General features: G+C 39.3%; 1 protein-coding gene across 1 annotated transcript in view; it reads right to left on the bottom strand.

The window, feature by feature from the left end:
* LVRN (laeverin) overlaps positions 1-22,303 on the bottom strand; it is a gene marked incomplete at its 3' end in the record, with an annotated part of 78,885 nt that overhangs the window by 51,463 nt on the left and 5,119 nt on the right. The window contains exons 2-3 of the mRNA XM_079918635.1: positions 5,514-5,656; positions 4,150-4,289 (exon numbers count right to left, since the gene is read on the bottom strand). Coding sequence (XP_079774761.1) covers positions 4,150-4,289; positions 5,514-5,656 — 283 coding nt within the window. The remainder of the gene's footprint in view (positions 1-4,149; positions 4,290-5,513; positions 5,657-22,303) is intronic.

The raw sequence follows: 22,303 nt of genomic DNA, 5'->3' as shown, positions 1-22,303 counted from the left end.
GGACCTAATGAAACTTCAAAGCTTTTGCACAGAAAAGGAAACCATAAACAAGACCAAAAGACAACCCTCAGAATGGGAGAAAATATTTGCAAATGAAGCAACTGACAAAGGATTAATCTCCAAAATTTATAAGCAGCTCATGCAGCTCAATAACAAAAAAACAAACAACCCAATCCAAAAATGGGCAGAAGACCTAAATAGACATTTCTCCAAAGAAGATAGACAGACTGCCAGCAAACACATGAAAGAATGCTCAACATCATTAATCATTAGAGAAATGCAAATCAAAACTACAATGAGGTATCCCCTCACACCAGTCAGAATGGCCATCATCAAAAAATCTAGAAACAATAAATGCTGGAGAGGGTGTGGAGAAAAGGGAACACTCTTGCACTGCTAGTGGGAATGTGAATTGGTACAGCCACTATGGAGAACAGTATGGAGGTTCCTTAAAAAACTAGAAATAGAACTACCATATGACCCAGTAATCCCACTACTGGGCATATACCCTGAGAAAACCAAAATTCAAAAAGAGTCATTACCAAAATGTTCATTACAGCTCTATTTAAAATAGCCCAGAGATGGAAACAACCTAAGTGCCCGTCATCGGATGAATGGATAAAGAAGATGTGGCACATATATACAATGGAATATTACTCAGCCATAAAAAGAAATGAAACTGAGCTATTTGTAATGAGGTGGATAGACCTAGAGTCTGTCATACAGAGTGAAGTAAGTCAGAAAGAGAAAGACAAATACCGTATGCTAACACATATAAATGGAATTTAAGAAAAAAAAATGTCATGAAGAACCTAGGGGCAAGACAGGAATAAAGACACAGACCTACTAGAGAATGGACTTGAGGATATGGGGAGGGGGAATGGTAAGCTGTGAGGAAGTGAGAGAGTGGCATGGACATATATACACTACCAAACGTAAGGTAGATAGCTAGTGGGAAGCAGCCGCATAGCACAGGGAGATCAGCTCGGTTGTTTGTGACCGCCTGGAGGGGTGGGATAGGGAGGGTGGGAGGGAGGGAGACACAAGAGGGAAGAGATATGGAAACATATGTATATGTATAACTGATTCACTTTGTTATAAAGCAGAAACTAACACACCATTGTAAAGCAATTATACTCCAATAAAGATGTAAAAAAAAAAAAAAATCCTGGGAATGGTATCTACCCCCACAGAAAATGTCTATTCTATGCTGGAATAGACAAAGAGTCCCTTGGATCCTTGCTTCCCTTTTCAGAACATATTTCCAACGATTCAAACCAGAATTGGGCAGTTAATAGGGGTTAAACAGTATAGAACATATTAAGCAAATTTGAATCGTGCAAATTTAAAATGGTTTGTTAAAGAACACATTAATAGTCCCATCTTATTTTCCAAATTTGAAATAAGGTTAATTTCCTTAATTTTAAAAAGTGCATCAAAAGTCTTATGACTTTATAGTTGTTGAAACAAGTGAATTATATTCTCTGTTTATGACACTTCCTCATTAGTACCTGAAAAGAAATCCCTGCCGTGTTTTGTTATTTTAACACAACCGTGCTGTCGTTTGGGCATCTGAACTTGTTTGTGTGACTTTGGTGACTAATGTGATGTTGTTTTAACATTCATTGGTATTTTAATATGAAGTCATGGTATCCCCAATACCACCTGAGCACTTTTAAATAGAGTTGTTAGTTTTAGCTAAAAAACACATATGAAACTTATAACCCTAGAATGAAAGTTAGCGAGGAGGGAATTAGATAATTATACTGACGTGAATACAGTTAATTTGAGAAAGAGCTCTCTGCAAAACAGTAAAGAAAATGCAAAGAAAACGAAAAGCAACACAACAATATCTTCAGATTGCTGCCCTCCACGACCACGTTTATCTGACTTGGCTTTTACTTCTGCTGGAGAATTTGTCTTGAATCAAGTGACTTTTGAATTACCTGAGGGCTTCAGGAACGCTCCCCTTTCACAAAATGCAGCCACCTGTTTTGGAAGCCTCCCGCCTGGAGCCCCTCCTTCCTTGCAGCCTCCTCCCCGCCAGGCCCCATTATCCTGCGAAAGAGGGGCCCAGGACTCCGCCCTGCCCCTAACTCTACCGCTACCCGTACCTGCCCCTTCTCAAGCTCTCACCTCCACGGCAAGGCCAGGAAGACATCTAAACCAGAGCCCACGCTACTGAGTGGAAATAACATTCGCCTTTCCCCATGTTCAGGATAATGTGTGCAAATTAACTGTAGTCTTGGGAGGAAAAAAGGCAGTTATGGGAGGAAAAAAGGCAGTTAACAACAATTGTTTGCATGTAAATTTCCAGGTTACAAAGCTCCTCTCGTAAACAACCACTCTTTAAGCCAAAAGGGAGGCAAACGATGATTCCGAGCTGTGGGGGAAGAGGCAGGGCAGCTAGGATCACAAAGAGGTGCAGAACGTTTCGGGAACGCAGCCATAACGTTCCTTCAAAGTCACACCTAGCCCACCAGTGTGTCCTTGTGGCCCTCCTTAGACACAGCAGACCTCAACATCTAAGAGCAGAATATCTTTACACATGTCCACGTGTGATAAATTCTACTCAAAATATGTTATTTCCAACCTTAGTTATCCGTGTCTTATGTTTATCCTCATGCCACGCATGAACCGCATTTTCAACTTCACTAAATTTTTATCTCTTACTTAATGAGTCATCTTTGTAGAGTCTGGATGCTATTCCAAGAGTACAGTCTGGTTCCCTGTAGAGTCTATGATGGACTCCTTCACTTCCCAGAGCTGAGCCAGAGCCAAGTGCAACATTCCACTGATAAACTCATCCCAAATTTCAAGTTTCTGGCTAAGACCATGACTTTCTTAGGCATGTTCCATTTCCTCTTTGCTTTCTGTCGCAGCTGGCTTTCTTTCCAGGGTGATCTTTCGTGAAGAAACAGGTATGATCCTTTATAAGAATTATTCACTGTGCAGCAGCATTGAGAGCAACAAGCCACTGGAGATGAGGATGCTGACAGTCACCTTGGGTCACGCGTGAGCTCCGGGCCCACTCCTTCGTGCCAGGTACAAACCATGGGCTTCCACCTCATGCCTGAGTAGATTTATCAATATATGCCATGAACATCTGACTTGGCTCATGTTGTATCTGTGAATATGAAGCATCTACCAATGATTGTTCAATAAGGGAAATCAGGCTGGATCCAACAGCTGAGGAAAATGACTTGTTGTTTGCATCTAACACGGTATTATTAATTCATCCTTAGGAGGAGGGGCTTTGAACGATTCTCCCCCTGGTGACAGACTTGGCTCGTCCACAGCTTCCTTGCCTCCACAAGTCAATGGCACAAGCCTGGAAGTTCACGGGCCCAGGAGAGAGCCTCCACCTGCTGTAGGGCCTGGCTCTCCTCAGCCCGGTGAAGTCGATCTGACTAGGAAGAACTGGGCCTGAGGCACTGGCCCTACTTACCTCCACACTCTAGCGTAGGGAGTAAACCAGTCTATAAAGTACTGCTACAATAACCTTGATATTTCTCTAAAGGATTATTACGTAAAGAGAGTATAATTGGGTGAAAAACTGGGTGTTTCAGGATGGAGCACCTATTTACACAACTCTAGGGAAGTGTTCATGCCCCGGAGGTGAGGAGCCCAGCGGACCTGCTCCTTGATAGGGATGACGCTTAACCTGCCTGCAGCATTTCAGCCAGAGCAGCTATCCCAGCTGGTGTCAGTTTGGGTTGTTTGGTGTCTGTGTCATAGTGGCTGCTAGACATTTTGGGCAGCACCCTGGCTTCAAGGCTGCAGTAGCATGTAGGCGAAGCCAACAACAGGTAAACCTGAGCTTCCAGATGCTAGTGTGCCCGCTTTCCCTGTTCTCTCCTGTACTCTGAAAGGCAGCGAAAGCCTGGGAAGTGGGGGGGCTCAGAACCTGCCTCGAGTGGGCTTAATGAGCAGGCTTTCCATAGAAACCCGTCCGCAGAACCGCAGTGGGAACCGTTGCATCCCGTTCTGCAACTCCGCGCTGAGAGTGGTAACAGGGCTTGGGGGAGATCAGAGGGAGAACCAGGAGGGGACGGTGGGGTCTGTAGGCATAGCCCCTGATGCAGGAGTGCCTGAGCAGCCCGCGGCCAGTACAAATATCCCCTTACCTGGAGGGTCTCCGTCACTCACCTCCTTGCCCCTTTCAGTCCTGCTGACATGCTCGTAGTCACAGATAGCAAAGGCGGCTAGATAAGTGGGCATATGGGGCGTGGTGTGAAAGGTAGTAACAGTCCACTTGCTTCCATTCACGTCTTCTTTCTCAGACTGACCTAGAGAAATTGATTTTAGTCCAAATCACTGTAAATAAGCAATAATAAGCACAATTATCTACCTTTGAAATAATTCATCAAGTCGACTGTCACTCAGCTATTTCTTCCCAGCTCCTCCCCAGAGTGCAGCAGTTTGGACTTGTCTACCCCCAAGCTATCAAAAACATATTAGGAAGGCCTAAGGACAGTATCTCGGTCCTGAATTAGCACTTTGAATGACACGGTCTGGATGGAGGGCAAATCTACGGGCACTGTAAACTAGACCCATGAGCTACCTCCTCTCTTTCCCATTCACGACTGTTTCCTAGTCCAGCCCATCTCTCTCAGCCCTTAATCTAGAGTTTCCCAGGCCCATAGTAGGTCAACAAGGTACAATTCTGCCATTCTCAGGTTTCGGGCAGGTCTTCAGTGGAGTCACACTGTGGGTTTTAAACCTGAAATCACAAACTCAAACGCCTGTGAGCGCCGGGTACTTGATGTGAACGGGCTGGTTTACACTAACAGCGAGTGGTGGGGACCATGGCAGGCAGGGGCAGGGGCTTGGTCTGAAGGAGGTAGCCCCTTCTCAGCGGCAACTATCACTGGCACCTTGGAAGTGCAGGGCCAGTGTTGTAAGATGTTCTGAGTTTCAAAAAAAAAAGTAAGAATTTTTATTTTTATGAGGAATCTCTGAATTAAAAGAAATTGGATGCCAATTCAATCAAAAGAAAAAACTACTGTGAGCCAAAAACAAAACAAAAAAACCAAACCAAACCAAACCCACATCTATGTACCAGATTCAGACCAAGTTCACTAGCTTGTTATCACTAATGATCAATAGTTGAAGCCCAAATTAACGGGCAGACAGGCTGCCAATGTATGAGAACAGTGTAGTGTCCTCAGCTCCTAATACAAACAATCAGGATTTACCATCACCAAGATGTGGGTGCTGATGCATATCCCATGTGACTGCCCCCCCTGGTTATAATATACTACAATCATAACACACTCTCAACACATTGACCAGAAAATCTACTGATATAAAATCTATTACAGAGTTAAATATATATACACATATATAATTCATATAAAAACATATAAATACAAATATATAATTAAACATATAATATATAACATTATATATACATATGTATATGTGTATATATAATTATATTATATATATATAGATACACATATACATATATGTACATGTATACATTTACAACGATAGGAAACATTACTTACCTAGCTTTGGCATGTTGGAAAGGGCCACATAACTTGGATGATGAATAACTGTAATATTAAAAGTTGCCTTCAGAGCTGGCTCATCAAAACAAGGGAAAACATTCCTGGCAAATGTTGGTTCCATCTGAGATGCTAAGAGGGCCCTGAAATACATTTTTGGGAAAAATCTATTTTTATTTCAAACCAGAGGAAGCAAAAAAATATATATATTGAGGGATTATGGCTTATAATTATCTTCAGGAAGGAGCTGTAATGTTTTCCCCTCATCTTCCTCACTGCCCTCCCCATAATACAAACACACTCCAGTCCTCACTGTCCCTGAGAATTCCTGTAAGACCTAAAATACAAAAGAACTCTTTAATTTTCAACTGCAAAATAACATTTACTTCATTACATCATATGCCTTTAAAACTGTTTACAAACAAAATAGGAACAAATATAACAAACATGCAATGCCAGGCTTTTGAGAACCAAGGATTTTTTAAAACTAGGATTACTTCTTTGGGGATGGGCTATTGCTTTCATCCTCCATCAAAGAGCAAGTCAAAAGAAGAATGTATGTTTTTTATCTTTTTCTCACATGTTCCTCTTTTTCCTGGTTGAAAACTTTAAAAAGTTTTATTTTGCATATCCTTGGGGCTAAACAATATGGACACATCCCAACTGAACAAAACAATTTTCATTTACATGTGGATGGATTTATTGAATCCCTACTGCTCCTTCCTCCATCTCCAAGGAGAAATACAAAAGGTGACACGATCCCACAATGCACTGGTGATTTATAGGGAAAAGCTTAGGGACAAGAGTACCCTGAGCAAACAAGATTTCCAGGTTCATCCTCTGTAAACACTGCCTGAGTCTGACAAGAGCATGGGTCCTATCAAACAACTTTCTCCTCCAAAGAAACCTGCAGTCTCATTATCCCATTTTCCAAGACTCTGTGACCTGGGAACTGCTTTTAGATGACAATTGTGGATGATAAATTCCTTTTTTTCTCCAAAGGTGCTGAGACTTAATGTCTCTCATGCATTTACCCCAGCTCAGGCCCAGTCCTTAGATAAATAAAAGGAGAATTCAACACAGATATCTTGAGAGCACTGTCTATCCATTATTCACCTCTGTAAATCCCTCCTCCACCATGATAAGGGCCCTGCTCACATAAAACTTCACACAGCTTTAGGAAGAGCACACACAACAGGAGGCATGTTCAAAAGCGTTTCACAGTCAGCTAGTTTGATGTGCTCAAAACCTCACTGTGACAAAACCGTAATTTTCAACAAGCGTATTTTGCTTTATTGGCTTTTCCCTACTTTATTCTACTCTTGCTTTCTTGGCTGAAAGGGGGCTTGTGGGCTCTGACAAGCAGCCACTTTGGCTGCAAGACTCTGCTCCATCCACCGCTGGCTGAGCAACCCTGAACTAGTCACGTAGTCTTGCTGAGCCTGTTTCCCCATCTAGGAAAAAATGACACTAGCTATGTTTCATCGCTGGATGAGCTTTTATATTATTAGTAACTACATGTAGCAATAAATGACCTGTGAATTCGCCTATATTCCTTCCAATCTCACAGATTATTCTTGATATAGATGAACTACAGAAGAATTCAAGGAAGAATAAGTTACAGAGTAAGGGTGGAGGGTTGGAAATTACAAATGCATTTAAAAAGGTTCCATCACTTTGCTGTACAGCAGAAATTAAACACAACATTGTAAAAAAAAAAAAGTTTCCAGAGATCACAGGTGACCACAAGCTGAATATGAACCACATTTGTCTCCCCAATTGATTTTAAACTATGAGAAATTAGGGGTTATGTATTTTTTCTTCTGTATCATTTAAAATACTTGGCTAAAATATGGGTTCATGGCAAATAAGTATTTTCTCAGCCGTGGAGGCACTATAAAGTAAAGGAAGCTTGATGTTAGTATATACAGAAGAACATGAAGTATTTTGCAGAGTTTGCCACCTTGGCATTTGTTTGTTTTGTAGTATTGGTTGGTATCTTTTAAAGGGATGGGATAAAGTACAGAAGATTCAAGCAATTGACAATACAGTGAAAAGAAAGATGAGCAGGGAACTCAGCAACCTGAGTAGTTGCTCAGGATCTGCAGTGTAAACATAGTGGTGTAACTTTGGGAAAGTTGCTTAAACTCTTTGGACATCCATTTCTATAAAATGCAGGATGGGACTAGATGATCTCTAAGTCCACTTAGAGCTCTAAAACTGATTCCAACAGAGATAAAGGCTCCAACAGGATGGAGAAAAGAGCCCTTGAGGTGGCCATGACTGAGTCATCTAGGATGAAGAGAAATAGTCCCCTTGGGAGTTTTCATACCTGGCCTTCAGCAGATCTGTGAGCCTCCTGAAATCGCAGGGACACTTTGTACAAATGGTGATCTGTTAGCATGAAAAGTGCAATGTAAAGTGAAAAAGTGCATTCAAGTATATAATACATGCTTATATATTTGGAAAGCCAACACATGCCTGTTGTTTTTGTAATGGAAACTATAGAAAGTACAGCTTGATGACATCTCTGCTGCCATAACTCCCCAAAGCATGTGACTCTCAAGGACGTGGCAAGGTGGGGAGGAGGGAGAAAATCATCCTCTTCGAGGAGGTGGGAAACTTTCATGCTCACCAAAGGTGCAGGTTTAAAAAGGCGAGGAGACACCAGCTTAGGGAGTCACTGCTTTAACAAATGAAGCAACAAGCAAGTCCTTCCAATTCCATGATTAAGGTCTCCAGAGAAGTGAAATGAAAGAAACACTTGGCTTTTACTCAACTATTTCCCTCCCTGGTGTTATACAAGCAAACAAAAAGGGAAAAATCCCTACAACACACAGCCTTTCTGGCTCTCAATCTTAACTCCAAAGGTCAGGGCCAGCCGGCAGCACACACAATCTGGTTATGCCACATCTGGACCCAAGGCTGATATTTATTTCCCTTCTCTCTCTGCTTTGGACTCAAGCAACCCTGTAAGGATATCCTTCCTCCCTTCAAACCTCACAGAAACATGTTATTATGGTGCCTATGAAGTCTGGGTTTAGAGTGGTCAGCCGGTGAGGGAGTTCATTTGGGAGAATTTGTCTCCTAGTGGCTCGCTATTGCAAAGCCACTTTCCTGCCCTCTTGTACAGCAAGAGAATGGTGGGCTCACCACTTTCTTATGCTGGAAAAGGTCTTAGCAGGCAAGACACGTGATGCCCTTGGGGATCCATCTACTACCACATAAAAAATATTCATTCAGTACAGTATTTCATTCCAAATTATTTTATGAACTCCATACGCCTACAGCTCTAGTTAAGAAGTGCTAAATAACATAGCTGGTCAAGGATTAAGTAAGACTCTTTAGAGAGTTGTCTGCCCTGATTTTTTTTTAACACAGGAACAACACTCAGATATCAAAATGTTTAGTAAAGACGGACGTTACACCACTGGATTGGCCCGTGAATCATGTTTGTTTATTACTTGTGTAATATGATCTTAAAACTGAAGTTTCCACCAGACGACAAAACATAATAGATGTAAAATTCCAAACAAAGGTGCCAGACCATGTTATGAAGATTTTGAAAGTAAATGGCCTCAAGAACCTTCAAGCCACTCTTGGGTTTCTCAGCTACATCGCGGACATAGAAGAAGGGTCAGAGAACGTAGATAAAAGAGATCAGAGGAGAGATTCCTTGGTGGGGAGGGACATTATGTTGCCATGTCCTCCTGCACCCAGGGAGTTGGGAGGAGGTGCCACCCTCTAAACCTGAGACAGGGGGAGAAAATCCCTCACAGAGCAGTGGAAGTGTTTCCTAAGGCTGAGGGACTTAGAGGCTGTACCCAATTCACTCCTGAGAAAGCTGAAATTGACACTGGCTGGAGTTGGACTCCTATCAGGTGGGAATCTATACTGACTGTTTTGGAGCCAGAACCAGGAGAGTGCTGCTGCCTTGGGACCCACATCAGTCCCAGGCAAGGGATGTATGAGTGTTCCTTGGAAAAGCCGTGGGCCCTGAGACAGAATCTTAGATTCTGTCCAATAGAGCCACCTGGAGGAGCTTGGAGATGCACTACTGTGTGTCTAGGGGTCGAGGAAGGAGTTACAAGTGACAATCAGAACAGAGAAATAAGAGAAGCAACCTTCAGGGACAAGAGAATTGTAGGAGAAAGAGAAACAGTGAGAAAGCTCTGAGGAGTCCAAGAAAATGACATCTCAAGGGAAAAAGGCATCTGCTAGACCAGAGCGAGACCAAGCAATGAGAGTACTGGTTCAAATAAGAGCTTCCCTGTGTGTTGCCTCTCCCTCTCTCCACTAGTCCCACTGGACCTGGTAGGGTTTAAATAACAGCTCAAGATGGAAGGGGAGGACTAGAAATAGGAGGCAGAGAGATGGAAAGACCACTACCCTCTATGTCACTGCAGGCTTCTATCCTTAAGTCAGCCCAAGCTCGGAGAAGTGAGGTTGGAGAGAGGAAAAGGGAGATTTAACAGCAACTTAAGTTCAAAGTTTTGAGTATCACCCAGGACTGGATTTCCTAAGTTTTTTGCATCTGGATAATGTTTGTAACTTAGTGACCGTAGATCATCTATTACCTAAGAATTAGCAGGAAATTATGGGTTGCTAGAGTATACATGCAGGAGCAAGAGCTATTATCCCAGAGACTAAATTGTAAAAGGACAGTGGGAGAAAAATGATTGCATTTTTACTGAATTATGAGGTGTGGTATTTCAATATGCTAGTTACACTTGTTTTCAAAAGATACAGGATCTAAACCTCTGATGAGCAAACCATCTCCCAGAGAAAACTGCTCAGCCACATAAAATGTGTGGGTTCAACAGCTCTATAAGGTAATGAACTGACCTCTTTTCTCTGTGACACCAGCGATATCATGTGCTTGGCACTTGAGTTCACTGACCTTGTTTTGAGACTTCTAAATTCTTTCCTAATATTACTCAAATTTCTCTCTTGTGTGTCATACCCTGAGGACTGTGCCAGATTTCCTGCATAAACAGCAACTGGAAGGGAGTCTTTTTAAATTTACTGCTCACTCTTTGGACACCTGCACAAAATGATTGACCTTGATCATGCTCTTTCCACCTTAATTTGTCCCAAATAAAGATCTTAATTTTCTTCAGGCATTTGACACTAACAAGCCGCTCCCACCTCTTGATTTTTCTATTTTCATTTCTCTAAATACTACCGTATTTTTTCTTATCTTTTAAAAAGGAAATGGGGTGATCAGAGATGCAAGTATTCCTAAAGGATACTGCACAAGAATAGGATTCATACATTCGCTCTCTCTTTTTTTTCTTAAATTTCGGTTGGTTTTTATTTTATTTTAATTTAATTTTGTTTTTACACAGCAGGTTCTTATTACTTATCTGTTTTATACATGTTAGTGTATATACGTCAATCCCAATCTCTCAATTCATCCCACCACCACCACCAACGACCCCCCACTCTCCCCCCTTGGTGTCCATACATTTGTTCTCTACATCTGTGTCTCTATTTCTGCCTTGCAAACTGGTTCATCTTTCTAGATTCCACATATATGCGTTAATATGTGATATTTGTTTTTCTCTTTCTGACTTACTTCACTCTGTATGACAGTCTCTAGGTCCATCCACTTCTCTGCAAATGACCCAATTTTGCTCCTTTTTATGGCTGAGTAATATTCCACTGTATATATGTACCACATCTTCTTTATCCATTCATCTGTCGATGGGCATTTAGGTTGCTTCCATGACCTGACTATTGTAAATTGTGCTGCAATGAACATTGGGGTGCATGTGTCTTTTTGAATTATGGTTTTCTCTGGGTATATGCCCAATAGTGGGATTGCTGGATCATATGGTAATTCTATTTTTACCTTTTTAAGGAATGTCCATACTGTTCTCCATAGTGGCTGTATCAATTTACATTCCCACCCACAGTGAAAGAGGGTTTCCTTTTCTCCATACCCTCTCCAGCATTTGTTGTTTGTAAATATTCTGATGATGCCCATTCTAATTGGTGTGAGGTGATGCCTCATTGTAGTTTTCATTTGCATTTCTCTAATAATTAGTGATGTTGAACAGCTTTTCATGTGCCTCTTGGCCATCTGTATGTCTTCTTTGGAGAAATGTTTATTTAGGTCTTCTGCCCATTTTTGGATTGGGTTGTTTGTTTTTTTTGATATTGAGCTGCATGAGGTGCTTGTACATTTTGGAGACTAATCCTTTGTCAGTTGCTTCCTTTGCAAATATTCTCTCCCATTCTGAGGGTTATCTTTTCGTCTTGTTTATGGTTTCCTTTGCTGTGCAAAAGCTTTTAAGTTTTATTAGGTCCCGTTTGTTTATTTTCATTTTTATTTCCATCACTCTAGGAGGTGGGTCAAAAAAATCTTGCTGTGATTTATGTCAAAGACTGTTCTGCCTATGTTGTACTCTAAGAGTTTTATAGTGTCTGGGCTTATATTTAGGTCTTTAATCCATTTTGAGTTTATTTTTGTGTATGGTGTTAGGAAGTGTTCAAATTTCATTCTTTTACATGTGTCTGTCCAGTTTTCCCAGCACCACTTATTGAAGAGACTGTCTTTTCTCCATTGTATATCCTTGCCTTCTTTGTCATAGACTAGTTGACCATAGATGTGTGGGTTTATCTCTGGGCTTTCTATCCTATTCCATTGATTTATATTTCTGTTTTGGTGCCAGTACCATATTGTCTTGATGACTGTAGCTTTGTAGTATACTCTGAAGTCAGGGAGTCTGATTTCTCCAGCTCCATTTTTTTTCCCCCTCAAGATTTCTTTTGCTATTCGGGGCCTTTTGTGTCTCCATACAAATTTTAAGATTTTTTGTTCTAGTTCTGCAAAAAATGCCATTGGTAATTTGATAGGGATTGCGTTGAATCTGTAGATTGCTTTGGGTAGTATAGTCATTTTCACAATATTGAGTCTTCCAATTCAAGAACATCGTATACTCTCTATCTGTTTGTATCATCGTTGATTTCTTTCATCAGTGTCTTATAGTTTTCTGAGTACAGGTCCTTTACCTCCTTAGGTAGGTTTATTCCTACGTATTTTACTCTTTTTGTTGCAATGGTGAATGGGATTGTTTCCTTAATTTCTCTTTCGGATCCTTCACTGTTAGTGTATAGGAATGCAAGAGATTTCTGTGCATTAATTCTGTATCCTGCAACTTTACCAAATTCATTGATAAGTTCTAGTAGTTTTCTGGCGGCTACTTTAGGATTCTCTCTATATAGTATCATGTCATCAGCAAACAGTGCCAGTTTTACTTCTTCTTTTCCAATTTGGATTCCTTTTATTTCTTTCTCTTCTCTGATTGCTGTGGCTAGGACTTCCATAACTATGTGGAATAAGAGTGGCTAGAGTGGATATCCTTGTCTTGTTCCTGATCTGAGAGGAAATGCTTTCAGTTTTTCACCATTGAGAATGATGTTTGCAGTGGGTTTGTCATATATGGCCTTTATTATGTTGAGGTAGGTTCCCTCTATGCACACTTTCTGAAGAGTTTTTACCATAAATGGGTGTTGAATTTTTTCAAAAGCTTTTTCTGCATCTGTTGAGATGATCATATGGTTTTTATTCTTCAATTTGTTAATATGGTATATTACATCAACTGATTTGTGTATATTGAAGAATCCTTGCATCCCTAGGATAAATCCCACTTGATCATGGGGTATGATCCTTTTAATGTGTTGTTGGATTTTGTTTGCTAGTATTTTATTGAGGATTTTTGCATCTATATTCATCAGTGATATTGGTCTGTAATTTTCTTTTTTTGTAGTATCTTTGTCTGGTTTTGGTATCAGGGTGATGGTGGCCTCATAGAATGAGTTTGGGAGTGTTCCTTCCTCTGCAATTTTCTGGAAGAGTTTGAGAAGGATGGGTGTTAGCTCTTCTCTAAATGTTTCATAGAATTCACCTGTGAAGCCATCTGGTCCTGGGCTTTTGTTTGTTGGAAGATTTTTAATCACAGTTTCAATTTCATTACTTGTGATTGGTTTGTTCATATTTTCTATTTCTTCCTGGTTCAGTCTTGGAAGGTTATACCTTTCTAAGAATTTGTCCATTTCTTCCAGGTTGTCCATTTTATTGGCATAGAGTTTTTTGTAGTAGTCTCTTTGGGTGCTTTGTATTTCTGCGGTGTCCGTTGTAACTTTTCCTTTTTCATTTCTAATTCTATTGATTTGAGTCCTCTCCCTCCATTTCTTGATGAGTCCGGCTAATGGTTTATCAATTTTGTTTATCTTCTCAAAGAACAAGCATTTAGTTTTATTGATCTTTGCTATTGTTTTGTTTCTATTTCATTTATTTCTGCTCTGATCTTTATTATTTCTTTCCTTCTACTAACTTTGGGTTTTGTTTGTTCCTCTTTCTCTAGTTCATTTAGGTGTAAAGTTAGATTTTTTTATTTGAGATTTTTCTTGTTTCTTGAGGTAGGATTGTATTGCTATAAACTTCCCTCTTAGAACTGCTTTTGCTGCATCCCATAGGTTTTGGGTCATCGTGTTTTCATTATCATTTGTCTCTAGGTATTTTTTGATTTCCTCTTTGATTTCTTCAATGATCTCTCGGTTATTTAGTAACATATTGTTTAGCCTCCACATGTTTGTGTTTTTTACATTTTTTTCCCTGTAATTGATTTCTAATCTCATAGCGTTGTGGTCTGAAAAGATGCTTGATAAGATTTCAATTTTCTTAAATTTAACAAGATTGATTTGTGACCCAAGATATGATCTATCCTGGAGAATGTTCTGTGTGCACTTGAGAAGAAAGTGTAATCTGCTGTTTTCGGATGGAATATCCTACAAATGTCAATTAAATCCATCTGTCTATTGTGTTATTTAAAGCTCGTGTTTCCTTATTTATTTTCTGTCTGGATACTCTGTCCATTGGCGTAAGTGAGGTGTTAAAATTCCCCGCTATTATTGTGTTACTGTCAATTTCCTCTTTTACAGCTGTTAGCATTTGCCTTATGTATTAAGGTGCTCCTATGTTGGGTGCATATATATTTATAATTGTTATATCTTCTTCTTGGATTGATCCCTTGATCATTATGTAGTGTCCTTCTTTGTCTCTTGTAATAGTCTTTACTTTAAAGTCTATTTTATCTGATATGAGAATTGCTACTCCAGCTTTCTTTTGATTTCTATTTGCATGGACTATATTTTTCCATTCCCTCAGTTTCAGTCTGTATGTGTCCCTAGGTCTGAAGTGGCTCTTTTGTAGACAGCATATATGTGGGTCTTGTTTTTGTGTCCATTCAGCCAGTCTACGTCTTTTGGTTGGAGCATTTAATCCATTCACATTTAAGGTAATTATTGATATGTATGTTCCTATTACCATTTTCTTAATTGTTTTGGGTTTGTTTCTCTAGGTCCTTTTCTTCTCTTGTGTTTCCCACTTAGAGAAGTTCCTTTAGCATTTGTTGTACAGCTGGTTTGCTGGTGCTGAATTCTCTTAGCTTTTGCTTGTCTGTAAAGCTTTTGATTTCTCCATCAAGTCTGAATGAGATCCTTGGTAGGTAGAGTAATCTTGATTGAAGGTTCTTCCTTGTCATCACTTTAAATGTATCATGCCAGTCCCATCTGGCTTGTAAAGTTTTTGCTGATAAATCAGCTGTTAACCTTATGGGAGTTCCTTTGTATGTTATTTGTCATTATTTTTCCCTTTTGCTTTTAATAATTTTTCTTTGTCTTTAATTTTTGTCAATTTGATTACTATGTGTCTCAGTGTGTTTCTCCTTGGGTTTATCCTGCCTGGGACTCTCTGCCTTTCCTAGACTTGGGTGGCTGTTTCCTTTCCCATGTTAGGGAAGTTTTCAACTATAATCTCTTCAAATATTTTCTTGAGTCTTTTCTCTCTCTCTTCTCCTTCTGGGACCCCTATAATGTGAATGTTGTTATGTTTAATATTGTCCCAGAGGTCTCTTAGGCTGTCTTCATTTCTTTTCATTCTTTTTTCATTATTCTGTTCCACAGCAGTGAATTCCACCATTCTGTCTTCCAGGTCACTTATCTGTTCTTCTGCCTCAGTTATTCTGCTTTTAATTCCTTCTAGTGCATTTTTCATTTCAGTTATTGTATTGTTCATCTCTGTTTGTTTGTTCTTTAATTCTCTAGGTGTTTGTTCTTTAATTCTTCTAGGTCTTTGTTAAACATTTCTTGCAACTTCTAGATCTTTGCCTCTATTCTTTTTCCAAGGTCCTGGATCATCTTCACTATCATTACTCTGAATTCTTTTTCTGGAAGGTTGCTTATCTCCATTTCATTTAATTGTTTTTCTGGGGTCTTATCTTTTTTTTTTTTTTTTTTTTTTGCAGAGGACACTGCTGTGTCCTCTCCCATTGTGGAGCACAGTCTCCAGACGCACAGGCTCAGCGGCCATGGCTCACGGGTCTAGCTGCTCCGTGGCATGTGGGATCCTCTCATACCAGGGCATGAACCTGTGTCCCCTGCATTGGCAGGTGGACTCTCAACCATTGCACCACCAGGGAAGCCCCTGTGGTCTTATCTTGTTTCTTCATCTGGTACATAGCCCTCTGCCTTTTCATTTTGTCTATCTTTCTGTGAATGTGGTTTTCGTTCCACATTCTGCAGGATTGTAGTTCTTCTTGTTTCTGTTGTCTGCTCTCTCATACATTCTCTCTTTCATTGAATTTCAAAATTGGAAGAGACCTTGGAGAGTTCCACCATCTTAGTTTACAGATGGGGAAGCTGACACCCAGGAAATTTATGCAACTGATTTGATAACTAGTAAGTGGTAGGGATGGTACCAGAACCAGGGCTCCAGCTCCCAAGCCCAGGGTCTTTTCCATGCACTGCCTGCTTGATGTATATAATGTCACAAATACTAAAATTAGAGTAAGATATCATGAAGATGACTGAGGATTAACTTCATAATTAATAGCATTACCGAGAGATGATAAGACTTCTATTTCCAGCATAAGGAAGCAGCAAAGGCTAGAATTAGCCTTCTGCTGAAAACAACTAAAAAACCTGATGAAATATATGAAACAACTGATTTCAGACATTGGATAACAGGATGCACAGGACTGTGATTCCCAAGAGAAGAGAAACAAAGAAGTGAAACTCTACAATCACCTTGTCTTTCTATCTGGAAGTGATTTCTAAACTGCAGCACAGGGAAGGAGAACTGAAACAGAGTTCAGTTGTCCCACTAAGTTGAGGAGGCAGAGATGGATGCTCACGGAGACCTAGATAGCTAGAATTTGCAGGGTAGACTATAAAGGAGGAGTAGGTATGCAGAGAAAGACACCCAGAAATCTGCATAGAATCCCCCTCGAGTCTTTGGTCAAATAGTAATCTGCACTTCAGAAGGTCAAGCAAAGAAAATCTGTCAGGAAAAGAACAGCTACCAGGGAGGGGAAAGCTGAACAATTCCCAGAGTTCACATAGTGCTAGGAGTTGTTCAAGCTCCCACAAACCAGAGTATAGACATCTCCAGAATATTTGGATTTTTCAACAGAGACCAGAAGGGTAATGCCTGCGTAGTGAACTAAAGTAGCCCTAGAGTAAAGGCGACTTTAGATCCACTCTAAAAGTGCTTAAACACAAGACTCAAGAGATCAAACAAGGATCAAAAGGATCATCAAAGGATCACATAAATTTATGTGCCTATTCAAAAAAAGGCCATCATTCGTTAAAGCAATATAACAAAATGCAGCATTCAGCAACATAAAATTTAAAATATCAGGGGTTCAATTAAAAAAATGAGAAAATGCACAAATATTTGGAAACAAAATAGAACAGTTCTAAGTAACCCATGAGTCAAAGAAGAAATCAAAAGGGAAATTAGAGAGTATTTTCAACTGAATGAAAATGAAAAAGCAACATAACATCATCTGTGGCATGTCACTAAAGCAGTAGTTAGTGGAAAATTTATAGCATTAAATGCCTATATTGGAGGAGAAAGAAGATCTTAAATCAATGACCTTGCACCCACCTTAAGAAAACAGAATAAGAAAAGGAAATGAAGCCCAAAGCAAAAAAAGGAAATAATAAAGATTAATGCATGAAGTATTGAAATAAAAAACAGAAAAATAGAGGAAATGTATGAAATAAAAAAACTGGTTCTACAAGAAGATTAATAAAGTAGATAAATCTCTAGACAGACAGGTCAAAATTATCGACTATCAGAAGTGGAAGAGACTTTACAGAGCTCCACTCTCTTAATTTACAGATGTAAAAGCTGAAGCCCTGGGAGTTTATGCAACTGGTTAGACAACTAGTAAGGGACAGGAGTGGTAACAGAACCAGGGCTCCAGCTCCCCAAAGAGAGAAGACACAAATGACCAATATCAGGAAAGAAACAGGTGACATCACTACAGATTCTACAGATATTAAAATAACAAGAGGAAAGGAATATTTCGAACAACTTTATACTTATAAATTTGGCAACTTTGATTAGATGGACAAATTCCTTGAAAGACTTAAACTACCAAAGCTCACTCATAAAGAGATAGATAACCTGAATAGTCCTATATCTATTAAGGAAGCTTATTTTGTAGTTAAAAACCATCTCACAAAGAAGCTCTGAGCCCAGGTGGTTTCATTGGTGAAACTCAACCAAGCATTTAAGGAAGAAATAATACTAATTCTACATAAATATTTCCAGAAAATTAAAGAAGGAATACCTCCAAATTTATTATTTGAAGCCAGTGTTACTCTGATACTAAAACCAGACAAAGACATTGCAAGATAAAAAGCAAAACAAAACAAAAAGCCACAAGTCTATATGTCTCATGAACATAGATGCAAAAATTATAAACAAAACTTTAGTGAGTTGAATGCAACAAAATATAAAAGGATAATACATCAAGACCAAGTGGAATTTATCATGGCAATGCAAACTTAGTTTAATATTAGAAAGTCAATCGGTATAATTTGCCATAGTAACAAATTAAAAAAGAAAAATCATATGATTATCACAGAAGAGCAAATCTCATACAGAGGAACAAAAATTAAAATCCCTAGACTTCTCTTCAGAAATTATTCAAGCCATAAGTCAATGAAATAACATCCTTAAACTGCTGAAATTAAAAACAAAACCCCACCAATCTAGAATTCTATACTGAGCAAAAATATCTTTCAAAAATGAAGGAAAAATAAAAATTTTCAGACAGACAAAAACTGAGAATTTATCACCAGTAGACCTGAACTTGAAGAAATGTTAAAGTCTTTCAGGTGAAAGAAAATAATATAACATGGAAACTTAGATGTACACAAAGGAATGAAGAGCCCTGGAGATGGTATATATGTAAGTAAATAAAAATTTTTTCTCTTGTAAAAATTTATCTTAAAGTAATTAATTGTTTAAAGGAAGAACAATAACAGTATATGGTAGGGTTAATAACCTATGTAAAAGTAAGATGTGTAGCAGCTGTAGCACAAAGGATAGGAGGGGGAAAACAGAAACATGTTCTTCTAAGATTTATATATTATATGTAAAGTGGGTATAGTTCCATTTGAATGTAGTCTGTGATAAGTTGGGACACATATTGTAAACCTTAGAGCAATCCTCCTGCTCTCCTTCTCACCTCACCACACACAAAAAGACATAGCTAATTAGCCAAGTTAATATTAAATGGAATATTAAAAACTACTCAATCCAAAAGAAGAGAAAAATAAAATAAAAAACAGTTTAGACAATAGAGAGCAAATAGCAAGATGGTAGATTTGAATCCAATCAACTCAATAACTACATCAAATGTAAATAGTCTAAACACCCCAACTAAAGGGCAGAGATTGTCAGACTGTAAGACCTAACACTATGTTTCAATAAGAAATTCACTTTTATTATCAAGACACATATAGATTAAAAGTAAAAGTTAAGAAAAGATACATCATGTAAATAGTAATCATAAGAAAGCTGGAACAGGAATATGGAGAGAAGGTCACTGGTACAGAGCATGGCCTGTGTAGGGCACATTCTCTCAAAAGTGCTATGAGAAGGTTAAGCAAGGGTTGCCATTTCTAATGTAGATTTGACCTTCAGACTTTTCAAACAAAGGGAAGACGTTTTCTTCACAGTGAACTTAAAAGATCTCATTTGTTAAAAACAAGACAACAGGCCCAAAATGGAGTCATTGGTACTATGCCCCACATCACCAAACTGAGACTTGATACTTAATTACAGTTTCCCCTTCTCCCAGGAATGGAATCTTAAACAACTCAACCTGGAATTACCTAGTCAGCACTAGTGAGGTTATATGTCTGATAGACCACAGTCACCCCTAAAGAAAGGTGACCTTGCCCTGAACAATCAGTCTTTGCTAGTATGACTTCCTTGTCCTGCCCCCTTCTGCCTATAAAAGTCTTTCATTTTGTACAGCTCCTGGGAGCACCTTTCTATTTGCTAGATGGGATGCTGCCTGATTTATGCATCACTGAATACATGTACTCAGTTGAATTTTGTTTTTTTAACACAGTCTAAACCCTCTCAATCGACTTATGCCAATAAGAAAAAGAGGTGCCTCTAGTACTGTCATTTTTTTTTAAACAACTTTACTGGAGTATAATTGATTTACAATGGTGTGTTACTTTCTGCTATATAACAAAATGAATCAGCTATATGTATACATATATCCCCATATCCCCTCCCTCTTGCATCTCCCTCCCACCCTTCTAGGTGGTCACAAAGCACAGCTGATCACCCTGTGCTATGCTGCTGCTTCCCACTAGCTATCTATTTTACATTTCGTAGTGTATATATGTTAATGCTACTCTCTCACTTCGTCCCAGCTTACCCTTCCCCCCTCCCCAGGTCCTCAAGTCCGTTCTCTACATCTGCGTCTTTATTCCTGTCCTGCCCCTATGCTCATCAGAACGATTTTTCTTTTTAAGATTCCATATATACTTGTTAGCATATGGTATTTGTTTTTCTCTTTCTGACTTATTTCACTCTGTATGACAGACTCTAGGTCCATCCACCTCACTACAAATAACTCAGTTTTGTTTCTTCTTATGGCTGAGTAATATTCCATTGTATATATGTGCCACATATTCTTTATCCATTCATCTGTCGATGGACACTTAGGTTGCTTCCATGTCCTGGCTATTGTAAATAGTGCTGCAATGAACATTGTGGTACATGTCTCTTTTTGAACTACGGTTTTCTCAGGGGATATGTAGTGGGATTGCTGAGTCATATGGTAGTTCTATTTTTAGTTTTTTAAGGAACCTCCATACTGTTCTCCATAGTGGCTGTATCAATTTATATTCCCACCAACAGTGCAAGAGGGTTCCCTTTTCTCCACACCCTCTCGAGCATTTATTGTTTGTAGATTTTTTGATGATGGCCATTCTGACTGGTGTGAGGTGATATCTCACTGTAGTTTTGATTTCCATTTCTCTAATGATTAGTGATGTTGAGCATCCTTTCATGTGTTTGTTGGCAATCTGTGTATCTTCTTTGGAGAAATGTCTATTTATGTCTTCTGCCCATTTTTGGATTGGGTTGTTTGTTTTTCTGATATTGAGCTGCATGAGCAGCTTGTATATTTTGGAGATTAATCCTTTGTCAGTTACTTTGTTTGCAAATGTTTTCTCACATTCTGAGGGCCGTCTTTTCATCTTGCTTGTGGTTTCCTTTGCTTTGCAAAAGCTTTGAAGTTTCATTAGGTCCCATTTGTTTATTTTTGTTTTTATTTCCATTTCTCTAGGAGGTGGGCCAATAAGGATCTTGCTGTGATTTATGTCACAGAGTGTTCTGCCTATGTTTTCCTGTAAGAGTTTTATAGTGTCTGGCCTTACATTTAGGTCTTTAATCCATTTTGAGTTTATTTTTGTGTGTGGTTTTAGGAAGTGTTCTAATTTCCTTGTTTTACATGTAGCTGTCTAGTTTTCCTAGCACCAGTTATTGAAGAGGCTGTCTTTTCTCCATTGTATATTCTTGCCTCCTTTATCAAAGATAAGGTGACCATATGTGCATGGGTTTATCTCTGGGCTTTCTATCCTGTTTCATTGATCTATATTTCTGTTTTTGTGCCAGTACCATACCATCTTGATGACTGTAGCTTTGTAGTATAGTCTGAAGTCAGGGAGCCTGATTACTCCAGCTCCGTTTTTTGTTCTCAAGATTGCTTTGGCTATTTGGGGTCTGTTGTGTTTCCATACAAATTGTGAAATTTTTTGTTCCAGTTCTGTGAAAAATGCCATTGCTAGTTTGATAGGGATTGTGCCATTCTAGTGAGTGATATTGATAATGGGGGAGGCTATGCATGTGTGGAGGCAGGGGATATATGAGGAATCTCTCCACTTCCCCCTAAATTTTGTTGTAAACCTAAAACGTCTCCAAAAAAAACCCAACAAAGTCTTTAAAAAAAGAATTCTTAGACATTACACCAAAGGTATGTTCTATAAAAAATACCGATAAATTGGACTTCTTTAATATTAAAACTTTTGCTCTCTGAAAACCTTATTAAGAAGATTAAAAGACAAGTTACAGACAGGCAGAATGATATTTGTAAGCCACATATTTCACAATGGACTCAGATGTAGATTATATTAAAAAAATCCCAGGACGCCACTGTAAAAAAACCATTCAGCGGGCTTCCCTGGTGGCAGAGTGGTTAAGAATCTGCCTGCCAATGCAGGGGACACCGGTTTGAGCCCTGGTCTGGGAAGATCCCACATGCCGCAGAGCAACTAAGCCCGTGCGCCACAACTACTGAGCCTGCGCTCTAGAGCCCGCAAGCCACAACTACTGAAGCCCACATGCCACAGCTACTGAAGCTTGCATGCCTAGAGCCCATGCATGCTCTGCAAGAGAAGCCACC

The sequence above is a fragment of the Stenella coeruleoalba genome (genome assembly GCF_951394435.1).
Source record: "Stenella coeruleoalba genome assembly, chromosome: 3".
NCBI classification, from domain to species: Eukaryota; Metazoa; Chordata; class Mammalia; order Artiodactyla; family Delphinidae; genus Stenella; species Stenella coeruleoalba.
This window is presented reverse-complemented; position numbering and strand designations above follow the sequence as displayed.